Source organism: Perna viridis, chromosome 3 (genome assembly GCF_037379345.1).
Source record: "Perna viridis isolate PV_CMFRI_1.1 ecotype Kerala chromosome 3, ASM3737934v1, whole genome shotgun sequence".
Classification (NCBI taxonomy): domain Eukaryota; kingdom Metazoa; phylum Mollusca; class Bivalvia; order Mytilida; family Mytilidae; genus Perna; species Perna viridis.
In genome coordinates, this window is record NC_142447.1 from 15,498,033 (window position 1) to 15,522,254 (window position 24,222).

The 24,222-nt window shown below is 32.3% G+C and overlaps 1 protein-coding gene across 1 annotated transcript in view; it reads right to left on the reverse strand.

Annotated features, from left to right (window-relative positions):
- Positions 1–1,901: 1,901 nt before the first annotated feature.
- Positions 1,902–24,222, reverse strand: part of LOC148621163 (focadhesin-like) — a 270,468-nt gene continuing 248,147 nt past the window's right edge. Inside the window, exons 28-39 of the mRNA XM_088575257.1 lie at positions 22,172–22,294; positions 21,422–21,499; positions 20,643–20,814; positions 20,136–20,216; positions 16,249–16,374; positions 14,895–15,010; positions 11,705–11,947; positions 6,991–7,184; positions 5,864–6,038; positions 5,015–5,224; positions 4,357–4,426; positions 1,902–2,073 (exon numbers count right to left, since the gene is read on the reverse strand). Of these exons, the coding sequence (XP_088431383.1) occupies positions 1,994–2,073; positions 4,357–4,426; positions 5,015–5,224; positions 5,864–6,038; positions 6,991–7,184; positions 11,705–11,947; positions 14,895–15,010; positions 16,249–16,374; positions 20,136–20,216; positions 20,643–20,814; positions 21,422–21,499; positions 22,172–22,294 (1,668 nt within the window). The 3' untranslated portion in view covers positions 1,902–1,993. The remainder of the gene's footprint in view (positions 2,074–4,356; positions 4,427–5,014; positions 5,225–5,863; positions 6,039–6,990; positions 7,185–11,704; positions 11,948–14,894; positions 15,011–16,248; positions 16,375–20,135; positions 20,217–20,642; positions 20,815–21,421; positions 21,500–22,171; positions 22,295–24,222) is intronic.

A 24,222-nucleotide genomic window follows, 5' to 3' on the forward strand; every position in this document is an offset into this window, starting at 1 on the left:
AAGTGTGCTTGATTTCCCCATTGATAACATATTTGTCACATTTGGAGGAGTTATTTTTCAACATGTTGGCATTCCAATGGGCACTAACTGTGCTCCTCTTCTAGCCGATTTGTTTTTATATAAATATGAGACTGAATTTCTTCAAAATCTCGTAAAGAATAAAAACATAAAAAATGCAAAATCCTTTAACTTTAGATACAGATATATTGATGATGTATTGTCCATCAACAACCCTTCTTTTGGTAAATGGTTACCGTCAATATATCCACCAAAGCTCCAGATAAAGGGGACTACAGAAACAGCTTGTTCTGCATCTTTTTTGGACCTACATCTTCAATTTGACAACAGTAGTCATTTCAGTACTGATTTATGATAAAAGAGACAACTTTAATTCTATCATAAATTTTCCTTACCTGTGCAGCAATACACCATCTCCTGCATATGGTGTTTCACAATTGATTCGCTACGCTAGAGCAAGTACTAACTACTCTGATTTCCTTGAACGCCATAAATATCTGCGTAACAGACTTCTGAATCAGGGGTATGAGGAAATGCATCTCACAGGGTCTCTTACCAAATTCTTTTTAAGATATCAGTCTTTGGTTGAAAAAATATCAGTTCCTTCTAAAATAATGAGTAATGTTTGTTTTTTTTTTGTAAATTGTTCTTTGTGCTGATATGACCGCTGATTTACCGATTATGACCCAATAGCATGCAAATGCTATTTAATCACCACTAGTTTATTCACGCAGCAATGGGACAAGGATGTTAAAAACCTAGATTTAGCCCACCATTTTGCTTAAATTCCTTTATCAGGTCAGAACCATTGAGGTTCAAGCTGTTTGGTGGTGTAATATCTATTTTACCAGATTTTTTTATAGACTGGACTTGATTATGGATCGGATTAGTGTTCGGTATTTTTTATGTTACCCGAATTCATCAATAGTGATAATCGATCCATAATTGCATTGTATTCCTACGTAAAAACTTTTTGTGACTGACTATTTCTAATGCTGGTACTTTTGATGGTATTGTCATTTGTTGAAAATGTCCAGAGATAGTTTTCAGTAATTGCGATAATTCTTGGATTTTGTCTATATGGTGTTTGTTGAGGAATTTTATGGAGAGAATTGGATGTATTATTGAGTACATTCTATAGTATGTTTGTTTGACCTGACATTAACGGGGATGGTTTTAAAAGGCCTCAGCAATCCTAACTGCAGATATGGCAGGAGATGTTGGTCACTTATGTGTCAGAAAATAGGATACATAAAATGGCCTCAAGATCAGAGAACCACCAGGATCTGTGATCATTAATTACACAGTTAATGGTTGTGCTTGAGGTTGGACATGGGGAAAGAGTAATCAGACAAATTGTCATACTGAGTGGAAGCAGAGGGGTGCAAGAATGAGTTGAAAGAATGATGACACTGCTTCAAAATAAACTAAAAAGTCAAATGATAAAATGAAACACAATAATGACCAACATCTCCTGACTGTGGACAGGCATATGTTTGTAGTGGGGTTAAACTACCGGGTAGTTTTTTAAGGTTTAACCATCCCCTTTAATGCAAGGTCAAAATTTAACTGAAACAACAAATAAACACACTCATTCAGTAATAAATCCAATTCTCTTCCATGGAATACCTTAACATACAACAAATAGACAAAATGAGATATCCAATTAAAATGCTCGCAATTACTGAAAGCTACCTCAGAACATATTAAAGAATGACAATATTATCAAAACTACCAGCATTAGAAATAATCTGTCGCTACAATTCCAGTGGGCTGGATTTGAAGTAGTAATGTCAAGTTCTTAATAGATGAATAGACCAAGTGCAGGGATAAGCTTAGATAGTCTAAGAAAATATTGAATTGCTGTACATAATAAGAGTGAGCAATACATTATTTTTATCCATGAAAGAATTCATCATGTGGAAGGATATTTATTCCACAATCTGCATGAAAAATGTACATACTGTACATATGTTCAAATATTGTCATGGACAAACTTAGTCCAAACTGCAGCTTTATTGAAATCTTTTATATGTCTTGTCATTAAACCACAACCTGAAAAAATAAAAATAGATTTAAATAATATGAAAGCAGTTTAACCATGAGGTTTCTTCTATTTCCTATACAATTTGAATGAGCAGTTCTCTAAGTATGGGTCTATCTAAAAAGCAGGTAGGGGGTTATTCATCATATCTTAAGACAATCAATGAAACTGCTTAAACATATTTGTAACGTCTTTACAACAACTCTTCCACAGTTCATTTCCTTGGATCTGCTATATATCCTGAAATAATTTTTTACCGTTTATAGTGTATTCTGATGTGAAACTTTCCTCATACTTTTCTACAGTAGAACCAAAACTTCAAATGTAAATATCTCCAGTGACCAATTTTATTTACACTGTTATTCATTGTTATTGTCAAATACAGTTTCTATGAGACCTACTGAAGGATTACCAATCCAAAGATTCTTGGGATCAAGATCTGCAAGAATCACTAATTATAAGCTTCTGCCTGGTATTAAGGCAAAGCTGTACTTAACCATCATCTTGAAACTAAAAGTAAGACCAATGATTGAACAAAAAGATGGAAGTAGTAATACCTTAGGCACAATGGGGGAAAATCCTTAGGTCTCACTAACCACTTCTGGGTCAAATCCCTATGTAGTACCAAAAACACACTGAACCTAGACATATGCATTGTAAATGTATTAATTGTGTGTAATATGATTAAAAGTAGTCCAAATAAAGCTGTGAATGAATATTGTTTACATGTGTGAGTAATTTGCCTCCATGCTGTCAGTTAGCAGAAAAGGTAAAAATGTGGATTTTCAGTATTATTTACTCAAGTAAATTTTGTGAAGAATTTCTACCATTAGCATAATGATTGTGGAAGCCTTATTTTCCAAGCTTCGCAATGGTATGAAACTTTAAGATGTCATTTGTCCTGGGAGTTCACAGTGAAACTTTGAAAATGGGTTTTTTACATGTAAAGTAATGGAAACGTTAGAAGTGGTTAGTGAGACCTTAGACAAGACAAAACTAAGAACACTAAAATTACAACACATGATAACAAGACATAACAACACAAGAGAAAGAAAACGTAAGCTTCTTCATGTAGCTTGTTGGGGAAAGACGTCAATTTCAGTTTGAAGTCACTAGTCATAGTTGAAAGGGATATTGGTCAGTTATGTTACGGATAAGTTTTGACTCATTAACTTTAAACTACTAACCCTGAGCTGAGCATTAAAATCGAGCAAAAAACTAAAAATCCTAGCACAGAAAAATTACTAGAGAGGAAAAATCTAACTTTTTGCCTAAAGACACATTTGACTCTTAATATAAGAAATGAAATTAAATTTGTATTAAGCAACATACCAATTATTCATTATTTTAAAATCCTTGGTACATTATTTAGAGAAGGAAAATAACTGATGTCAAAAAACTCAAATGAAGAGGACAGTGATCTGTTTTCTGCACATTGAAACAATTATGTAATTTTTCGTATTAGAAGATAAGCCCCTTGGAAAGTTATGTTTTACAATTTTATTTAGAATATTGTTGCCTACATATATGGTTTAGATTGTTTATGAAGCCCTTCAGCTTTGATTCTTGGTATCTCATCATTAAAAAGCAAAAAAAAAAGACTTGTAATAAGCAGAAGGTACTCTAAAAATGAACAACATTTCTCTCATTAAACTGTTTGTGTCCTGAACAATTTTTATTTATGAACACAATGCTTAATAAGACTATATAAAAGCAGTTTTCAAAGACACAAGTAACTTCTATCAAAGAGAAAAAACTGTAAATCTGTATCAATCTGGTAAGTACTGGTCCATAAAAGAATTAGGCAACTTCTAAATAAAAAGAGATGCATGCATTATCAGTTAGAAATAGTTGCCTACACACCAGCCGGTAACTGGCTAATTTTAGCAAAAAATTATTTAGCAACATAGTAAATATATTGAAAAAATTGTATTCAGGACTGGCTAGAATTTGAGTGAGTTTCCTACCCTAGCGTTATGATAAATCATTAATTTTTTGCAAATTTTCTTTACGTGTTTTGAGATGCAAAGATAAGATGCTACCTAAAATTACAAATTTTGTATTTTTAAGGACCAGAAACATCCACAATTGGCACTAAATATTTAACAAAATGTTATTCTCCATATTCTCTATAAATACCAAGTACATCAAATCAAATTCAGTTTACAGAAACCATGTCTGAATCTATAGGCAAATAGAAATCACAAGTGAACCAACAATCCAATTGGTATCAAAAGTGGAGATCGACAATAGTAGTCATTAAAAAAGGTGTATATAATAAACATGATATAGACCTTTCATTGTATCTCTTGCTGTGTCCATTAAATTGTTGGAGGAGGCAAAGAGACCAATCCAGTCAATAACCTGAAAAAAAAATAATACAAAGGGAAAATTTAAATAGAAACATGAAGTTGCACAACAATGCATGCGTTGTCGTACTAGGCATACCCCCCACTTGTACAAGTTGAAAACTGAGAGCAACCTAAATCAAGTACAACCTATGCCCCCATCTATATGAAGCCACACAGTACTTTTTGAAATAAATCAATGGCAGACGAGATAATTGTATCCAAATTTAGACGTTGGACAAGACGATTCCAATATACTACCTACTTGTTGTGTTGCACGGGGTATAATTCATTAATGTGTCCATACATCCACCCTCTGTGAACATATAAAAGTGCACTTGTTTTAATTGTGTGAGAGGTATAGAATTTGGTCTATACACCTTTCATATCAAAGATTGTACTGTTCTTTGTGTATGCCAGTGTAAGATTGAAATAAACTGCAGGGGTACAAATTAGAAGTGGTATAGATGGACAAAGTGATTCCAACAAACCACTCCTCATTGAGTTAGGGTAAGATATTGTCGCACACCAATTAATACTTATAACAACAAAGCATTTGCAGCTCAATAAAATACTACTTATTTGAATTAACTACAGAACTTACATTTGCCGATAGTTGATCCCAAGGACTTTCCTGGACATTTTCTATACATGAAGCAAGAACATTCAAACCAGGTTGCAGTAAGGAGGACCCTTTACTAGTGATTTGTTCTGTAGAGAAATAACTATTGTTGATAGCTAAGAGGGGTACAGCTACTGTTGATGTCCATATACACAGAGCACTGGATACTAAATTACATAGGAATTCCATAACCTGAAATAACATATCATGATGATTAAATGTTACAATGCAACCATCGAACTATCAGCAATTAATTTGAAGAAACCAGATCTAAAATTCATTATTTTTTTAATGGTATGTACAACTTTGAAATTAATGTCAGTTGCAAATCCAGAGCCAGAAATTCAGAAAGGAGGCCTTTACTGGCTACAAAGGGAGCCAGATCTAGTTTACTATATACATGTAATAAACCAATATTTTTTGGGGGGATAAAGTGGAGGGCACAGCCCCCTCCTGGATTCACCTTTGATTGTATTTAGGTTAAGGAGGTAGATCTAGGGTAAGGGACTCAACTCTTACAAATCATTGGAATGTTTTTTTTTTTCAGCATTTTACATCAATCTCATGTAAGCATCAAAGTAACTTTGACTGATTTCATTCTGTTTCAAATGAAAGCTTGAAAGGCTTTGGTGAAATTGAATATGATACAAACATATCAATGATTCCAAAAGTTACGACCTTTACCCTAGGTTTACATCCTTAAAGCTACTGCTAACTGTTTTAACTTTAAACATGTAAAGTGTCCCGTATGACATTAGACAGTTTCATTATTTCATTTGAACAGGACTTTAATTATTCTTCATAAATTTATCTAATATTAGGCTTACAAACCTGTGACAACACCACATCTTTAGAGACTTCCATGACACCATTGGCAATGTTACGAGAATGACCTAACAGTTCCAGGAACCAGTGCACACACTGTATAGTCCCAGTAAACTCCGATTCACATTGTAACACTTGGTATAAGGTGTTCTGTAGTAATTGAAGTATTCTAGGTCTTTCTCTGAAATAAGGAAATGTAACCAAACCAATGAATAATGTCATCATCACAGTTTCAGGGGTTCGTATTTACTGTCAAGAATTGAATGTCCTAGGCTTTTGAAATTTTCAAACCAAAGATCCACTTGAGGAAAATTAAAATATAAGAATGGACATGGTGAGTATGTCAAAGAGACAACAGCCCCACTGGAATGAAAGTTTACAATGAAGTGACAATTAAAAGGGTTAAAGGTCCAGGATCAGTGTAAGTGAAATTTCAAAGGTCTCAAGTCAGAAATTGAGGGTCCTGGGGCCGGTTTTATAAAAAAAATTCTCAAATTTAGATTTTCCTCAAATCTTCAATTTCAAGCAATCTGATTGGATATAATTTGAGATGATAAAGGATTTGAGGAAGATCTCAATTTGAGACTTTTTATGAAACCAGCCCCTGGACCTTGGACCACCTTTAAATTGAACCCCTGCAATTTATTTCAATCCTACACTGACATGCATAAACAATGGTACTGTAATGTCCATTGCAAATACATAATGATGTCTCTTTCTATATAATAATAAGCCATTTGCAATATCAAATACTTTGAAGTTCGCCTAGTTTTATCTTTTTCTTCCAATATTTTTGTCCAAACATCACATCTTTCACTAAAAGAAGTATCCACTACTGTTCACAAAATTAATCTATATATAAGTTTCTCTAGTCTAGCAAAAGTATTGAGGAATAGAATTCAAACCACTTATTTTGTGGAAGTAAAGTGTTCTTAAAATATGGAGAAACAGAATTTCTGTTGTGGATTTTCAATTTCCCCTGCATCGTACTATTGTATTCTAATAGTTTCAGTTTTTTGTACAGTTCAAATTTTTTTTCTCAAGTTTTCAATGTTTTTATCATTTTTTGTAAATTCATTAAGTCTTTTTCAAATTTAATTTGTGATGGCTGTGAATTAAAACACACAACTTACAATCTGTTTCTGTTGACAACTTGATCTACACAGGAATTTAAAATGGCCATGGGTTGTCTCCCTTTTGCCACCAAGAAACATCTAACAAATATTCCTTTGTAGTCAATGGATACAAGATCATCTGCAGTGATTTTGTCAAAAACATCATCTGGTACCTCAGCAAAGCAGTCTCCAAGAATGGCCAGTAATGAACTCTTTAAGAAGTAACGTAAACAGTCAGTATAATCTTTTTATACAATTTTTCAGATATAGTTTTGTTCATCAAATGCTTTTCTTGAAGTCATAAACGGGTCTTCAATTTATTAACTTCTTACAGTAATTGTGTACTTTTTACCCCAGTATTATTTTTTTGTTTTTAAACTAAGACAAATGTTTTTAAGACTAGTGAAAGCTATTCTTTACTTTCCAAAATTCTGGTAATTAAAAAGACCATCTTGAAAGGTAAACTGGTCTGTCTGGCATTATTTGGCTTCAACAAATTAGGAAATCAGGAGATTTGGAATTTTTTAAGTTAGAAGTAACTTGGTGAAGCAGCTTTTTAATTACCATCTGGAAATCAAAAGAATGTCTGATAAACAGACAGTCAATCATGACAATTTTAATTAACCATACTCAAAACATATAAAGAGATGGAAAAAAAGAGCAAATATGGTGAAATACAACAAATACACCAGAGTTTAAGTTAACTCCAAACACTACTAAGTTATATAAGTCTGAATAGGGTACATTGTGTTCTAACTTGTGCTAACTCTGTCTTAACTTTTCTAAATATATATGAAAAATACTTGGATTATCTTGACCGAGTCTCACCTTGTCAAAACTATTCTCAACTAGTCTCGACTTGTCTTGACACAGTCTTAACTTGTCTTGACACAGTCTTAACTTGTCTCGACCAGTCTCAAACAGTCTTACCAGTCTCGAATAGTCTCGACTTAGTCTCAACCAGTCTCAACTAAGTCTTAAACTGTCTCAACAATTTAATTCAAAGCTCTCAACAACCTTATTAGTCTCGACATGAGTTATTCATCAATTATAGCATTAGAATGTTCGGAAATTGTCTTAATTTATTTAAAAGTGGGGATGTTTATTGTATTTGAAGTATATTTTTCTGAATAAAGATACTTTTAATTCTAATATCTAAATATTTGATATACCTTTACTTTAACATTTAACGACATATAATCATTTTGTCAATTTTGTACCTTTAATTTATATATTTTTTTTATGTAGTTCCTTTTTACCTTTTAAAAGTGACTATTGTTCACTTATTTGTTATTGTAATTTTTTAACGTTTTATTCGTGCCACTTCAAATATATAATATTCTTAATTTTCATATCTGGGATATATCAAAATAGTTGTGGGCCTTGAAATATTTCGTTTTACTTGGGCCTGTAACTTATGAAATAATGAACATAAAAATGTACTTCATTTTCAGTTACTTAAAATTACACAAATATTCCCACTTTTAAACAAATTGTATGCATATTATTTAGATAATTTTTAAAGTTTTACAATGGACTTAAAAACTGCCGTATGAGGGGTAGTATCCCAAACATGAGGGGGTTCCCAAACGTGAGGTCTTGTAACCTCTGACAGTCAGTATAGGGGAGATTTCCCTGATTTCAACTCTTTGATGCATGACAATTTTTTTCCTCCCCAAAACATATTTAAAAAAATCTTGTAAAATGTTTATTTTTCTCGTTATGCAACATTTACATTAAACCACTGTGGTAGACAGAAACTTATTGTTTTCCTGATTTAAAAACTCTGCAACTTGTTTCATAATTAAATAATCATTAAGGTAATTATAGTTGAGCTGTCTAATCTTTAAATAGCAATACTCACGTAAATTTTATACATGTAAAAGTGGAGTAAGGGAAGAGCCTTAAATATCCATTCGGATCGGAATTTTATCTTTTTTTAAAAATTCTTTGTTACAAGTGTAACTACATGTGTATAAGGTTAAAATTTCATTCATATTTCTCGTCTTCGGTTCACTTGGTCAGTAGACTCAGTACTAGATTTTATAACATTACTTTGATACAAAAAAATGAACTATATATACATGTACAAGTTTACCACTAGTATATTACATATTAAATAATTCCACTCAGTATATGTGTAATGTCACTAAAGACGCAATATACACGCGTGTCACTTATCAACTGTCAGGTAACTACCGTGTGTCTAAATACATGTATTTTTATGTTAAATTCTGAAAACTTAATTAATTAGGGAATAATAAAGCTCCTGATTAAGGTTTTTATAATATTGGGACTAACCCAAGAAAGGTTCGCATTAAATATAGCGATAAAACATACGTGCATATTATAAAGATTACTGTATAGAAAAACCGTAATACAAATGTACATATTGACAATTCATCATACAGGTACATGTACATACACGAAGTCCCTTTTAATTTGATACGGGTCAACAACTATTCAAATGCAAGAAAAGACATCTTTCACCTCTATACCCCCGTGTTACTGGCTCCTCTCTGATACCAATAGACACATGTTCGTTTAAAATATAAAATCGATCTAAGTATTACACCGAACCTACCGTCTGAAAAAAGAATAGCTTATAAACTATAGAAACAACCTGCTTACATCTCAGATGATTACGATGATTGTGTCTTGTTGTTAACAAATTCATACATTCTATAACTAAAAGGAGTCAGTAATTGCATGTTTTTATTACATGTATATCGTTAAACATGAAACTGATACAAATTTGCTGCTTGCCACTTGTCTGCTTCTTATTAAATAAAAAAGTGAGATAGTTCATAAACCTTTTGTATATTATGTCAAACATGTACATGTAACCACAGAGGCTTATTAGTGTCAACTAAACTGTTTATTATTATATTTTTTGCATTATCATGCGAAATTATGCATCTACAACATTAACGCGGAACATCCGATACAGATTTTGAATACATATCTCGCAATACTTATACAAGTTACATCTTAACAAAAAGATAGCCAGATACATTGTTTTCAGTGCAAGCGAGAGTGCAAACTTCTTATATTTGGCTGTACGACTAGTTTAAAGCAGGGTCTGTTTGATTGGTAAAACCGTTCTCATCCTTTCTGCCAAAAGACGTTAAACCATATCATTAAATGGTCAGGCATTTGGATATCGTTATAACTAAAATTGCAAAGTGAGGATATGTAAACATATAGAGTGTCCGTACTTCCGTCAGTCCACACCATCTTCCTTCCTTATGCTATATAGGGGATGCATCTCGCATCTCTCATATCTTCAATTATTTTTAAAATGCTTAAAACATATTTTGATTTCTCTTCCGACTATACATAGATGTACTTAAGATAAAGAAAATTAATTTAAAAAAGATAATATTATTATTGACAAGCATGATTTTTAACACATTTTCTTCTCTATATACATCCTTTTATAAACTATAATTTTTATTTCATGAAAAAAAAACTGCACACACAACATAAAAAAAAACCAAATAAAAGAAGAGAAAAGAAGATTCTTAAAAAAAATAATATGATACAACAATTTCATTTTATACGGTTCCATGTTTATCGCTTATGTGATTCAAGCAGTTCATGTAGGTATTGTGATTTCGAGGACCGCAATGAATGCCACGTGCCGGGCCAATTGTACGGTATATTGTATATTGTCTGAATAGCGTAAATACTCGTATACAATGTTCTCTTGTATAATGTCACATACAGGTATCTAGTGTTTTCATCTGATCCTGTGTGTACCCAGGACTCCTGAGCGGTGTTAAGATGCACCGAAAAGCATTCAGATTCTTTTTAGAAATAACTTCGGGGCTGAACAGGAGTATTAAAAAAAAGACAGGCTTCAGAGGTAACCACGAACGGGTTTTCAACCTATGATCTGCTCAATTTTGGCCAAAATTTTACATTTTTTAGTTGTTACTGATTCAATTTCTCAGCACAATATTGCTGTTTAAATATAAGGGTATGTACAATCTGTTATCTACTGAAAATGTTTGTATGCATGCATTGATTTAAATTAGGCAGAGTAAATTGTATTTAATATATTTTTTTTTATTTCACAGGCAGCGGTGAAATATCAAATTTTTCAATTAAACTATTTTTATTTGACTTTCTTTTCAAATTCTTCCATCCAAACTTTGATGTTTTCCATATCATAGTATCACTTTAAATGTTCTTTCCTACAACCTGAATAATTAAGTAACACTCTCCATAAAAATCATGCAAAAGGCAATTCATGCATAAAAGAGATACAGAGGTTTTATCCTTGAATTCTTAAATTAGGACTGTTTTCAGTCCTAAATTGTTAAATATATGTTATCTAGACAGTTTGAGATTAATTTGAGACAGGTCAAGACTTCTTTAAGACTATTCAAGACTGGTCAAGACAAGATAAGACAAGTCGAGACTGGTCAAGACAAAATAAGACTAGTCGAGACACAGTCAAGACTTTTGGAGACTTGGTTGGTCATAATGAGACTCAGTCGAGACAATCCAAGTATTTTTCAGATATATTTAGAAAAGTTAAGACAGAGTTAGCACAAGTTAGAACAAAATGTACCCTATTCAGACTTATATAACTTAGTAGTGAAAATTGTAAACACTTTCAGACCGAAACAATACATTTCCTCAAGCATCTTTATAATATAATAGAAGTAATTTGCATTTTTGTAAAGCCTATATGAAAGCAGATGCTATGACCTTGAACTTTTACCTCTGTTATATTAATTCTGTACAAAGTCTCTAAGCACTGGTACAACACACTTGTAATTGACTGTGGTGGATCAGGAACATGCAATGCCAACTGTAAACCCCTAAGCACTTCCTGTTTGGCTTGTAAATTAGCAGAAGTAAGGATTTCAGACCCTCCTTTTTCCAAAAAAGTCTTGATTACTGTTGGAGCCACTGACTTGATGAGAGCTGGCAATGATTTGTACAGTGTTATCTTGCATGTTATCTAAACAAAAATATAAATTGAGTCATTATGCAGGCAAGTATCTAAAATTTTTAGTGGATTTGGAGGGGCTACATGGACCAAATTTCTTGATTTGAATAGTGTTTCATCAATATTAGGCATGTTTTAACAGTTTTTGTCACATTCTAGGTTCCAAAGCCCCTTGTTACGGAGTCGGGTACGCATTGATTAACTTCTTTGTTCTAAAGTTAATCCAAGAAGAAATAGCAATAGAGAAGACATCAACAAGGGAAATTCTACAGATAAAACAACACCAGTAACACCAAAAGGTCAACACCCAAAAAACAAATGGAACAATGGATGGGAATATAAACTAGAGACTCTAGAGAGCCTTTATTGCTCACCTGGTCAAAAAATAGTCTTTTAAGCTTTCTAAAGCTGGACTCTTGACCTTACTGTACTACTGTCATAAGAATCATTTAATCAAAAGAGAGCATCTTAGTTATCTACTGGGTTTTCATTTTATAAAATAAATTTCCAATAACCCATTTTTGACTCTTTAAGGGCAATAACTCCAACACTAGTCAACAGATCTTTAAAAAAATTTCAGCATAGGTCAATCTCATCATGCTGATTAATTTTAGTCTGTCAGATTTCAGCTCAACCCATTTGTGTACAAGTTATTTCCAAAAATCCTTAATCTGACCCTATGGTCTATTTCCAGTAACCAGATCAAAAATTCCCACACATAGATTGTTAAGGATATTGCAAGGTACATTCATGCCAAGTTCGGTTACAATCCATCCAGAAGTTAAGGAAAAGAAGATTTTCAAAGTTGGAAATACAAAAATTCTGGAAAAAAAATTCCGTTTCAGGACCAATAGCTTATTCATCAGTTGGCATAGGTCCAACTAACTCATCATGCAGTACAATTTTCTCCTTGCCAGATTTTAGCTAAACCCAATTGTTTTTTTAAGTTAGGTGCCAATTTCTGCAATTTGACTCCTATGGTCTCAATTTAGTATTTTTTGCCAGATCAAAAATCCCCACATAAGGATTCTTAAAAATACCCTATAGTGTATTTATGCAAAGTTACATTCTATCAAGTAGTTTCAGAGGAGAAGTTGTTTGTTAATGAATGACAACAAAGGATGAAGGCAATGACAGACAACCAACACATAGTGATGGCAACAGCTCACATGGCCTTTTGGCAAGGTGAGCAAAAAATATAATATAAAGCTTCAGCGAGCGCAGCATGATATGACTGAAGTGGTCAAATCCTGAATAGCTGGGGCACATATAGACACAATATAGGTTTTTGACACACTAAAGTACAATGTAATTTTTTACTGGAGTTTTAAAGATGAAGTCTATGAAATGCATGTTTTGGGCCCCTAAATCTAAAATGGTTGGGGCTATAACTCCAAAAATCAATACAAACCTGCCTTTTGTGGCTTAAAAACCTTTTTATGAAGAGGATGACAACACAAATGAGGACAGTGCCACACCAATTTACGATGGCAATTTCTTTGCATTAGTATAAAAAAAAATCAATGCAGAAAATGAAACAGCACAAATCCCCCCTCCCCCTAAAAAAAAAAAAAAAAAAAAAAAAAAAAAAAAATTAGTGGAAGTGTGAACAGTTCTAGCTTCTTGCAAGACGTCTGTCAAAATTCTTGCTGAAGTTAAGGTCTGTTGGAAAAGGATGAATATCTATGATAATTAGAGGTCGTCGATCTCAACTCACACTTGTAAAAGTACATAGAAGAAAAGAAAATAACAGCTGAATTCACCGCTAGGTAAATATATTTGAACAAATAACCAACAACTTTACACTAATTACATTTTTAGAAAGAATCAAATAATTAAAATCTGTGACCTTCAATGAGAGAATTAAACACAGTAAAAAATAATTAAAGGAAGCGAATTTAGCCACAAATTACTTCTCAATTGAACTGCATTATGCTATCAGTTCTATAGTTCTATTATAACCGTAATTGAGAAAAATTTCTAAATACTAATGACCTGCAAATTTGATATTATTTGAATCAAATTCACCCAAAGGCACTGCAAAACTATTTAGCCTAAACCAAATATTATCAATTCGTGTGACAATTAAATATAGAACGGAATTAACAAGCTGTAGTGTAACAACCTAAGAAAAAGCTTTAACTTCAAAATTTTAACCGTCATATAGAATCAGATTAAGAGAATTCTACAAATGAATAGCACATTTTTCATTTTGGTGTATTAAATGTAAATGTTACTGAAACAGAAAACAGACAATATCTTCTCATAAGAAAAAAATTATGGCTTTTATTGTTTGGTTCCATGTTATACGTAAAGCTCTCTGATTTTACAAGAAACAAAGATTTATTATGTATTTATCTAAAACCAAATGTTTCAAAACTTCATAAAATGAATTCAAAATCATTCCAGTAACAATTGAGTAATTTAAAAGTTGCCAAAAATATATTTTTTCCAAAAGTCCTCTGATTGTATCTAGAGGCTTTAAAGATTTTCACAAAATTTTGACTACAGATAGATTGCATTACACTGAACAGTTTTACTCAGCCAGAGTTTTGCTTAAACCCAAATGAAAAAAAAAATTTATCTTTAGTAATGGCGGCCATATTTTTCAACCCATCAACAATCAAAACATACCTAAGAAAGAATCACACCAACTTTCAATGAATTCTGTCGAGTAGTTTTATAGAAGATGTTTAAAGAAAATATTAAGGATGACGACAACAACAGATGCCAAGTGATGGCAATAGCTCACATGGCCTATTGCCAGGTGAGTTAAAAACTTTCCTATAAACATAATTTCAAAAAATTGACTGGCCAAGCTTTGCACAAAGGTAAAAACCAACATCTTTCAATAATTCATTATATATAACTTTCTCAAGTTCATACTATTTGTCGAAGCATAAATGATTTCAATAGTGGAACTACATAAACTATCCGCTTTTAAGAACTAACAACTTACATCCAGTGTATTAAACAGGGGAGCAGTCATCCATGATGACAGAAACATAACAGCAGTTGGAGAAAAAACACTCTGATTTACAGCCAACTGGAGGCATAACTTTTGTGCATCTCCACCTGTTGAGAATAATTAGAGAATTTCAGGGTGAGCAAGCTACTAAATGTATACCCAATGTCTGTAAATTCAAACCAATAATTCAAATTCCACAAGAAATGTTAGTTTACATGAACAACTTACAGCACATACAATGATTATGTTCAGGGAACAGAGTGGGTCTTCCCTTGATTAAATGATAATTATCTGATAAGTTCCCTAGAAAGTTACCTGGATAATTGACATGGATTGGATATTTAACTTAGTACCAGACTTAGATTCAAATATCCATGGAACAGATCAACAGCTGAATTGTCAGATATTTCCTATTAAACCATTTAACTACCTAAGGAAATTCATCAGATGAGTTTCACTTAATCAAAGATAGAACATATCATTCCCTGAACATCATCATTGTATGTGCTGTAAGATGTTAAACATAATGACTTTCAAAGCATAAGATTTTGACAAATTATGTAACTTGATACTAACGACATATACCATATATAGGTACTTGACATAGGAACTATAACCGACAATAAAGAACACAAACGAAAGTTGGTAACTAGACACTTAAAATTTTGTTAAGTTCAACTACAGAAAATGTATGGAAGAATTTCCCACCAGAATTTTTAATTATGAAAGGGCAAGTACACATAAGCATGATGGAAAGGTGAACGATGTTGTGAGGCTACCAGACCTGCTATCATAGATACAGAGAAACAACATATGTTTTGACAAACCACGAAAAACTAATGCCAACGAAAAAAATACCTTGACAGTACATTTATATCAAATATCAAATTCTAATCTGCACAAACCTGAACAAAAATGTTTTCTAATGCAAAACAAAAACAATAAGTCACATTCATTTACCGACACTCATACAGGAAGTTGATATTGGAGAGCTTCTTAAATAGCTTACAACATATGCAAAATCAATATAAGGTCATACAACAAATTTGAAATTATTCCATTCACTGGGAGCTGATATTTTTGTAATGAAAATTTTCTCTTATCTTCCCATATACTGAAAAATGGCAAAGTCCCACAAAACAGGAAGTAAATATTGCATAGCACCCAAAACTGCTTACAATGTATACCCTGACCATTTAAAGCCATGTCCCAAATTTGAAATCAATCCATCCATTAGGAGATAATTATGATGTAATTTGGAAAGACAAGGTAATTCCAAAATACCATCCTCTTATAGAGTGAGGTATAATATCAAAGCCCAGTCATATGACTTTCTTATAACTACCAAAGTTCATCCTCATTAAAGAGGTCAGAAGTCCAGCCCAGTTGATAGGTGGCAGCACTCTTGTGACTTCCTCCTGAAGTGAGGTTAAGGCAATCTCTACCAAAGCAGTTGGTATGGACTCTGGTCCTAAAAATAGAACAAAACAAACTTTTTTGTACATAGGATATGGATGTCATCACTGGGCCCTAAAAATAAGACTAATACAATCAATTAAGTCCATGGGACAAGAATGGTTCACCTGATCCTATAAACAAACATTAATACAAACTGATCTGTCCAAAGCACATGGATACCCTCATTCAGTCCTAAAAATAGAACAATACAATCTAATCTGTCCACAGCTCATGGATGCCCTCACATAGTCCTAAAAATAAAACAAGACAACCTAATCTTTCTAATCTGTCCAAAAGACATGGATACTCCCACTTAGTCCTAAAAATAGAACAATACAACCTAATCTGTCTAATCTGTCCAAATGACATGGATACTCCCACTTAGTCCTAAAAATACAACAATACAACCTAATCTGTCAAAACTGTCCATAGAATATGGAAGTCATCACTGCGTCCTAAAAATAGTTTAACACAATCTAATAAGTCCATGGGACAAGAATGTCTTCACCTGGTGTAATAAATAAAACATTAATAAAAACTAATCTGTCAAAAGGACTTAGTTCTTAGTTCTAAAAATAGAACAATACAATCTAATCTGTCCATGGGACATAGATGCCCTCACCTGGACTTAAAAATAGAACAATACAATCTAATCTGTCCATGGGACATAGATGCCCTCACCTGGACTTAAAAATAGAACAAGACAATCTTATCTGTCCGTAACGCATAGATGTAATCAACAGGCAGTTAATACAGATACTTCATAATAAATTCATATCTAAGTATAAAAACTTAAGAATTAAAATGCTTTGAAGGTTGCAGCTTGATATAACTGCAGAGATAAAAACCTGAACAGTTAGAACAAGCATGTCCACAACAAGCAAACTTGATACAGATCTTAATTAGGACTGTGATCAAATGTTTAATAAAAAGCTTTAAAATTAGCAGTTGGGCATTGAAAATAAGCATTCTTTGATACATTCAAGAAAACATTTATTCCTAACTCTTTTTTTTTTTGGATCAAATCCAACTAAACATTCCTTTTTGTGGTATGGAAACTTGATAGTACATGCAGTACAATTTCAAAGTGATCACAATACTTTTACCCTCAAACTATTCCCCTAAAACAAAAAAATAATTATTGTTAGTCCTTTTAGCTCCAAATTTTTTCATGGAAATAGTTACTACCAAATAATTACTACCAAAATCAATAAATTTGGAGGTATTCCTTGCCAAACAATTTCATATGGGTTCATGCATATATTAATTAGTTAAAAATGCTTCCTTCTGGCTCCTCTCCAACCATTCCTGAACAGAAAGGGTTATAACCCCAAAATCTATCAAATCTTAGCTTACCTTATGGAACAATTTCATAAAGGTACATGCAAACCCTTGTTTTCATGTCCCTTACTCCTGAATGGTTCAGGTCATAACCCCTCAAAATTAATACAAGTCTGACTAACATTTTGGTACATGATCATAGAGATCCATATTGTTATACTTAAGTAACATCACTTTACCCCCTCCACCCACCTCTCTCTTAATTGTGAGAATGTATATGAAAATGTATATGTGTGTATTAGTGAACAATTTTTTTTTTCATTTTAATTTTCATCTGTTAACAATTTCAGTATAGCTTCTTTTATTACAGGTACACACATTTTTTATCGTAATATCAAAAAGTTGAACATCATTACAAACATATAACTGAACAACTTGCAATTTCAGCACAATCTATTCTATCTTAATTATGAAAAGTGAATGTCATCCCGTGAACAATAAAGACCGTCTACATCAAGATTGATTTGAGAGTTTCTACCATTCCGTTACCAATATTTCACAACACACACATTTTCAATCAAATTATAGAATTAGACCAAATTTTCTTGAATGAGTTCATCGTAATGTTATGTTATAAATGATACTTTAATCCCAACTGAGCAAAACTGTTCAGTAAAAACAGAAAGATGGAACATTAGTAGTCTTGGGAATTGAATTCTATTTGCAACATGATTGCACATAAGATTCCAGTGGGTGTATAATTTGACTTGTAAGGATTTTAAAATCTTAAAGACCAGAAAAAGAGAATTTAACAACCTTCGGTTTCTTTATGCTCCCAGAACCAAAGTTATTACACTTGAGTGAAGATCTGATTGATTAAAAGTTCGTAGGAACTGGATAAAGTAGGGTACAATTTTTTTTAAAGTTTTTATTGTAAGTGCAACCATAAACATGGAAATTTTGGTGATACTTTATCATTCAAGATTTCTGCCGTAAGACCTTTAATGGTAAAATAGAACTGTCTTAAAATATACAATACAAGACTATTTTTTTTTAATTTATATAACCAAAATGAGAATATATCAAAAAAAAAAAAAAAAAGAAAAAAAAAAGAAAGTAATAAAAACATACATGTTTACCCTCAAAAATAAGGAGAGACTACCTAAAAATCAATGAAAAATTTGGAATCTCCCACATGTAAATACGAGACTTGTGGAAGATTTGTGGTTGAAAGAGTAATCAAGGGAACCAAGATTCTAGCAGAAGTCAAAAGAATGCAATCCAGGGACAAAAACCAGGCATGGAAAACAGACACACACAGTAAAGAACATAAAATAACCAGAATAATACATACAAAGTAACAACAGTAAATGAGCAACTCGGACTCCGCTAAAACTGGGCGCATGGACTGTCCTATGTTTTTTTTTTCAGAAATTACTATATTTCCTGTTAAAAAATATATTAAAATTGCATTTATATAAAAAGTTCCCCCAAAATGCAGTGTAAATGGGGAGAATCTCCATTATAAACTATTAGAAGGGTTAACAGGTATGAATATGGTATGAAAATATTCCAATATAGTGCATGAATTGATTATATTCAGGGAACACAGTTGGTCTTCCCTTTAATACTTGTAAATGATAATTACCCGATAACTTTCTATGGTAGTTAACTGCAATTTAACATAGAATTAAATATATATGGAATGACAGAAAGTTTAAATTGCCTCATCAATTGTCCACTTTACAACCTAAAGAAGTTCCCCAGGTGATTGCCAACTCTATTCCATGAACATCATTATGGTATGCGCTATAAATATTTTAATCTGAAAGCATGCTGAATATGCCTATCGATATACATTCCTCAGACAAAATGAACTTCTGGAACAAACATTGTGCCATTAACCTATTACTAATTACACAACACTTCCCTAAATATGTTCTACTAAAATTTTGAATTTGCATAGAATAATTACAAGCAACAAAGGACTAAAAATAATTTAAGTACTTTTCTCTGTAAGAATCAGGCAATAGGTGGCACACCATTTTTACTCAAGTTGATCTTTTTTGCCCCAAATATATATTCAATACATCTAAAAAACAACCGAAAAGCTATTTAAATTAATCCTGAAGCATCCATTATGTAGATATTTTTTGACTGCTTATTATTATCAACAAGGAAAAATGTGGGAATATTTTCTAGCCATTTTTCCAAAGTGCATTTCAACTAAATTTGACCTATCAATATTACTTTGATGGTTATTTCTGGAGGTTATGAAGTATGATACATACTTGGATAACACAATAAAATAATCGCCTTTTATCTTCATGTGCCAAACCTCATACATGTTATGCCTGATTAAGAAAATAGTTATTACTCTCTTTGTGCCCAGTTCACCATTTTCAAAAACCTAAATCATTCAACATATTCTTTAAATTTCAACCTTTGACCCTACACAGGTCGAGACATAAAATGTAATTAGATAGAGCTTACCATATTTTGAAGCCTCCAGTAGGAAGTCTGTGAGGGCCCTGATAAAGCTATGTTCTGGCAGATAAGAGTAGGTTGGTGGCACTAAAATAGCAAAATGATTGCAGTTAGTTTGCATCTAAGGCAAGTCTTTGTATCAGTTTCTTGTTCAAGGAAAGTCTTATAAAAAAATGCAAGTGAAAATAACAGGTATGTCAAGTCTAAAGGAATTCACAGACTTCTTTGCTAATGTGGCAGCATTATCCTTTTATTTCATGCATTTACTTCTTGAATGCTCAACAACCGAGAAATTACGTAAAATATTAGTTCAGATAAATTTCGTGTTATGCTAACATTATGTAAAGTTAAATAAGAAAAAATAACAATCCAAAAAATTATTTTTTTACAGTAAATAAGTCACGTTATTCAGATATTTGAACCTGTTAAAATAAAACTGAATATATTTCCACTTTGAAGAGAGTAAACAAAGACAAACTCATTTACATTTAAGAACGATGTTAATATAATTACCACTAGCTCTTGTCTCAGCAACTGCACAGGCCGACAAATAGAGATGTCCCAACATCCAAGAACAGTTACTCTGTATACCTAAATTATCTCCCTTAGTAATGGTATCCATTACATGTTTGATAATAATGTCAACATTAACATCACCACCTAACATAAAGGAATTACTTTGAACCTGCAAAATTAAAATAAAGAATTTCCATTTTTCCATAAATAATGATAGGTAAAAGCTAAGTTATTGTATTTCAAGGTATTTTTTCCAAAAAGAAATTATAGAAGAATGGAGCATTCAACATAACAGTCAAACAGCAGAAAAAATATCCATGGAAATTAAAAGCATGACATCCTCTTCAAGTGAAAACCTTTGACCATGTGACTTTTAATTTATCGTATGGCTTTAAAAAGGTTTTCATTACAACTAAGTATTTATCTGGTATTTAATTTTGTATTTTCACTGTGACCTTGGCCTTTGACCATGATTGTTTTTAGTCCTGGAAAATCCATTTATAAATGTTGATTTCCAAGGGCATAGGGGACAGACTAGCTCAACCAAGGTGATAACAAATGCAAGGTTCTTGAAATAGAGCAGGCATATGCATTAGGAGTAAACTATTTATTTGTCCTTTAAACTAAGAAAAGACAATCATTAGTGCTTATCTCATTCTAATTTGGTAAGTATAATATTTTATTTTCTTACTGTGTATGCCCATCTATATAAAGCCACACACCAAATTCGAAACAGACATTCAAATATACCACCCACATAAAAGAATAATACTCACTGGTATCAGTGTTCTCTCAGAGCCTACAAGGGCAAGCAATCCATTCAGACATGCTATAGTCTTCATAGCATCTTCTTCCTGAGAAAATATGTATTTAATGTATGTTTAGCAAAAAATATTGGTCTTCTGTATTATTTGTCTTGTAGACTAAATCGTGTGCCTCCATAACAGCATAGCAGACTGATATCCATATCAAACTATTAAAAAATCCATAACACACTTTAAGAAATTGAAATAACAAGTCTAGGTGTTGAAACATATTAGAGTCATGATGTGATATGGAAAACTCTATATACAGAGAAACCCAGTCTAAACAGAACCTCTTTTGTCCTTTTTAGACAGGGTGTTTGTTTACTGAATTTCAAAATCCATTTAAATTTGTGTAAAGGGACTTTAAAAAATTTCGATATTTTCACTGTCTCACATTCTGTACACTTTTGGGCAACAACAACAAAAAGATTTACAAATTATTCATTAGTTTGCATTAAGAGTATTCGCTGGTGTATTATTACATTTTTCTATAAGTGAAATTAAGTAAGTTTCTATACAAAAAAAAAAAAAAAAAAAAAATCAACATCCTTTTCATCAACAAACTTAACTATCTGTCTAAAATAAAATCCTGACTATGCAAAACCATGAATTGAATAAAACTACTTGGTAGGAACAAATTACCCTTACAATGCCACCAATATTGCAGAAATTTTGAGACATTCAGCAAAAAAACATGCTATTCTATTTTGATAGTCATACCTGGCCTTTAATTGCTGTTATCCATGTTGCATACAATTTTGTTTTGACTTCACTGATTGTGGGGTGTCCTGTTTTACTGATACTGTAGCACATCATACCAAGGGCAACAGTTACTCCTGTCAGCTGAAATGAGCAAACATTTTGTTTACAAAAAACAAACCCATATCATCCATGTCAAATGATCAGGAACTCCAGTCCCTGACTCTGCTAAAAAACTTATAACGTTCATTCTTTAAATACAAACTTGATAATTAAGTAGGACTAAGAAATTGCATATAGCACTTTTTTTTAGAGATGGTGCATTTGCAGCATATTTTCTGTGTCTAGGAGAATGGAAATAAAATGTTTCCCAGGAAGCAGCTTAATTCAACTGCACATATCAAATTCTGAACAGTTGAGGCAAGTATGGACACACCAATCTAAGTTAATACAGCTCCTAATTTGGATTGTGGTTAAAATCAAATTTAGACACATAATGAGAAATGGACTAAAAGAGTTGTGACCTCTTTTGGCTCCTAATTACTAAACAGTTCAATTCACACACCTGAAAATCAATCATAGCCTTTCTTTTGTGGTATGGTACAATTTTATCAAGATCTATTCATATTTTACTCAAGTTATTTTCCAAACCTAAATACAAAAAGGACAGATACAAAACAGACATGTACATGTATCAATGAAAGAAAATTCCCGGAAGAACGTAATCAACGATAATATGGTATAATTTACTGTACTCAAAACAGAAATGTCAGATTTCACAAAAATTAAGCTTGTTGTTGACTTGACTGCAAGATCGTCATTAGTCTCAATCATCTTTAAAACAAACTTTCATTTCTAACAGTATGGGAAATTGAAGAAAAAGTCAGGATAAATTTGCCTTAGGTGTCAGTCTCTGTAAGAATCAAGCAGAGGGTGAAACATGATACGGAAAAACCCACCATTTTGAAAGTTAAATTTGACTTTTTGCACATCAGAATCAAGGGAAAAACAGATTTTTCTCATTAATCTGGTAATGTGAGTTATGATTTCATGGAAATGCACTGAAAATGAACATTTCTAGGGCAGATGACTCAGTCAAAAACCTCCTTTTTCTGTCATTCAATACAAAAAATTCTGAGTAAATTCAGTAATGCTGAGATCAAATAATGGCCTTTTCAAATAGAGAAAGTGTCTTTGAGTGAAATTATATTGTCCGATCGGTGGGTTTTTGACATGCAAATTTCTGATTTTTTCTCTTTTTGCCTGATTCTTACAAAAAATAACACTTAAATAATCATTTGTTATGTTTCTTTGTTAATAAAGTCCGGTACCAGTGAATTAAAATAAGAAATTGACAAGATTGACCACATGAATATCATTCCTCAACTAATATCAACTTAATTAGAAATAATTAAATGCACTATTGCATAATACTGACATAAAATATTAAAAAAAGCCCCAGAAACTGGCATTTCCTTGTTTGTTTAGAAGATAATTTTTCAAACTATATTACTGAGGTTTTTATTTCTTTTTTCAAAGAGGATTGAAAAAGGCTGAATTTGAAATTAAGTACTTCGACTCCATAAAACATCAAAAAATTAGTTTTAAGTCGATTTAATTTGTAGTTACAAGTGACATCTTATAACAAGCTTAACCTAATTGGCAGACAGTTAATACTTGTGATGCATAAAATGAAAAGTTGCAATGTTGCAAAGAATTTTTTGGGGGTAGAAACAATGTAAAAAGACCATAACTTTTGAATAACCAACCTGATCAAATTGAAATTAAAAATAGATCAATATTTTATGATAACAAATAACTTTCCATATCATCTGGAAACTGTTCGGGGAAGGACGTGGAAACCGTCAGGGGATGGACATGGAAACTGCCAGGGGAAGGACATGGAAACTGTCGGGGGAAGGACATGTCTCGGGATGGAGTTGGACCAACACGCAACTTTTCTGGCGGTATCATATAATACCTCACCACTTTGTATGATGGGATAGAAAAAAAGATGTACAACATCTGCATTTACTGTCTGGAAATTTCATATTTCTTTAATAGTTATTTCT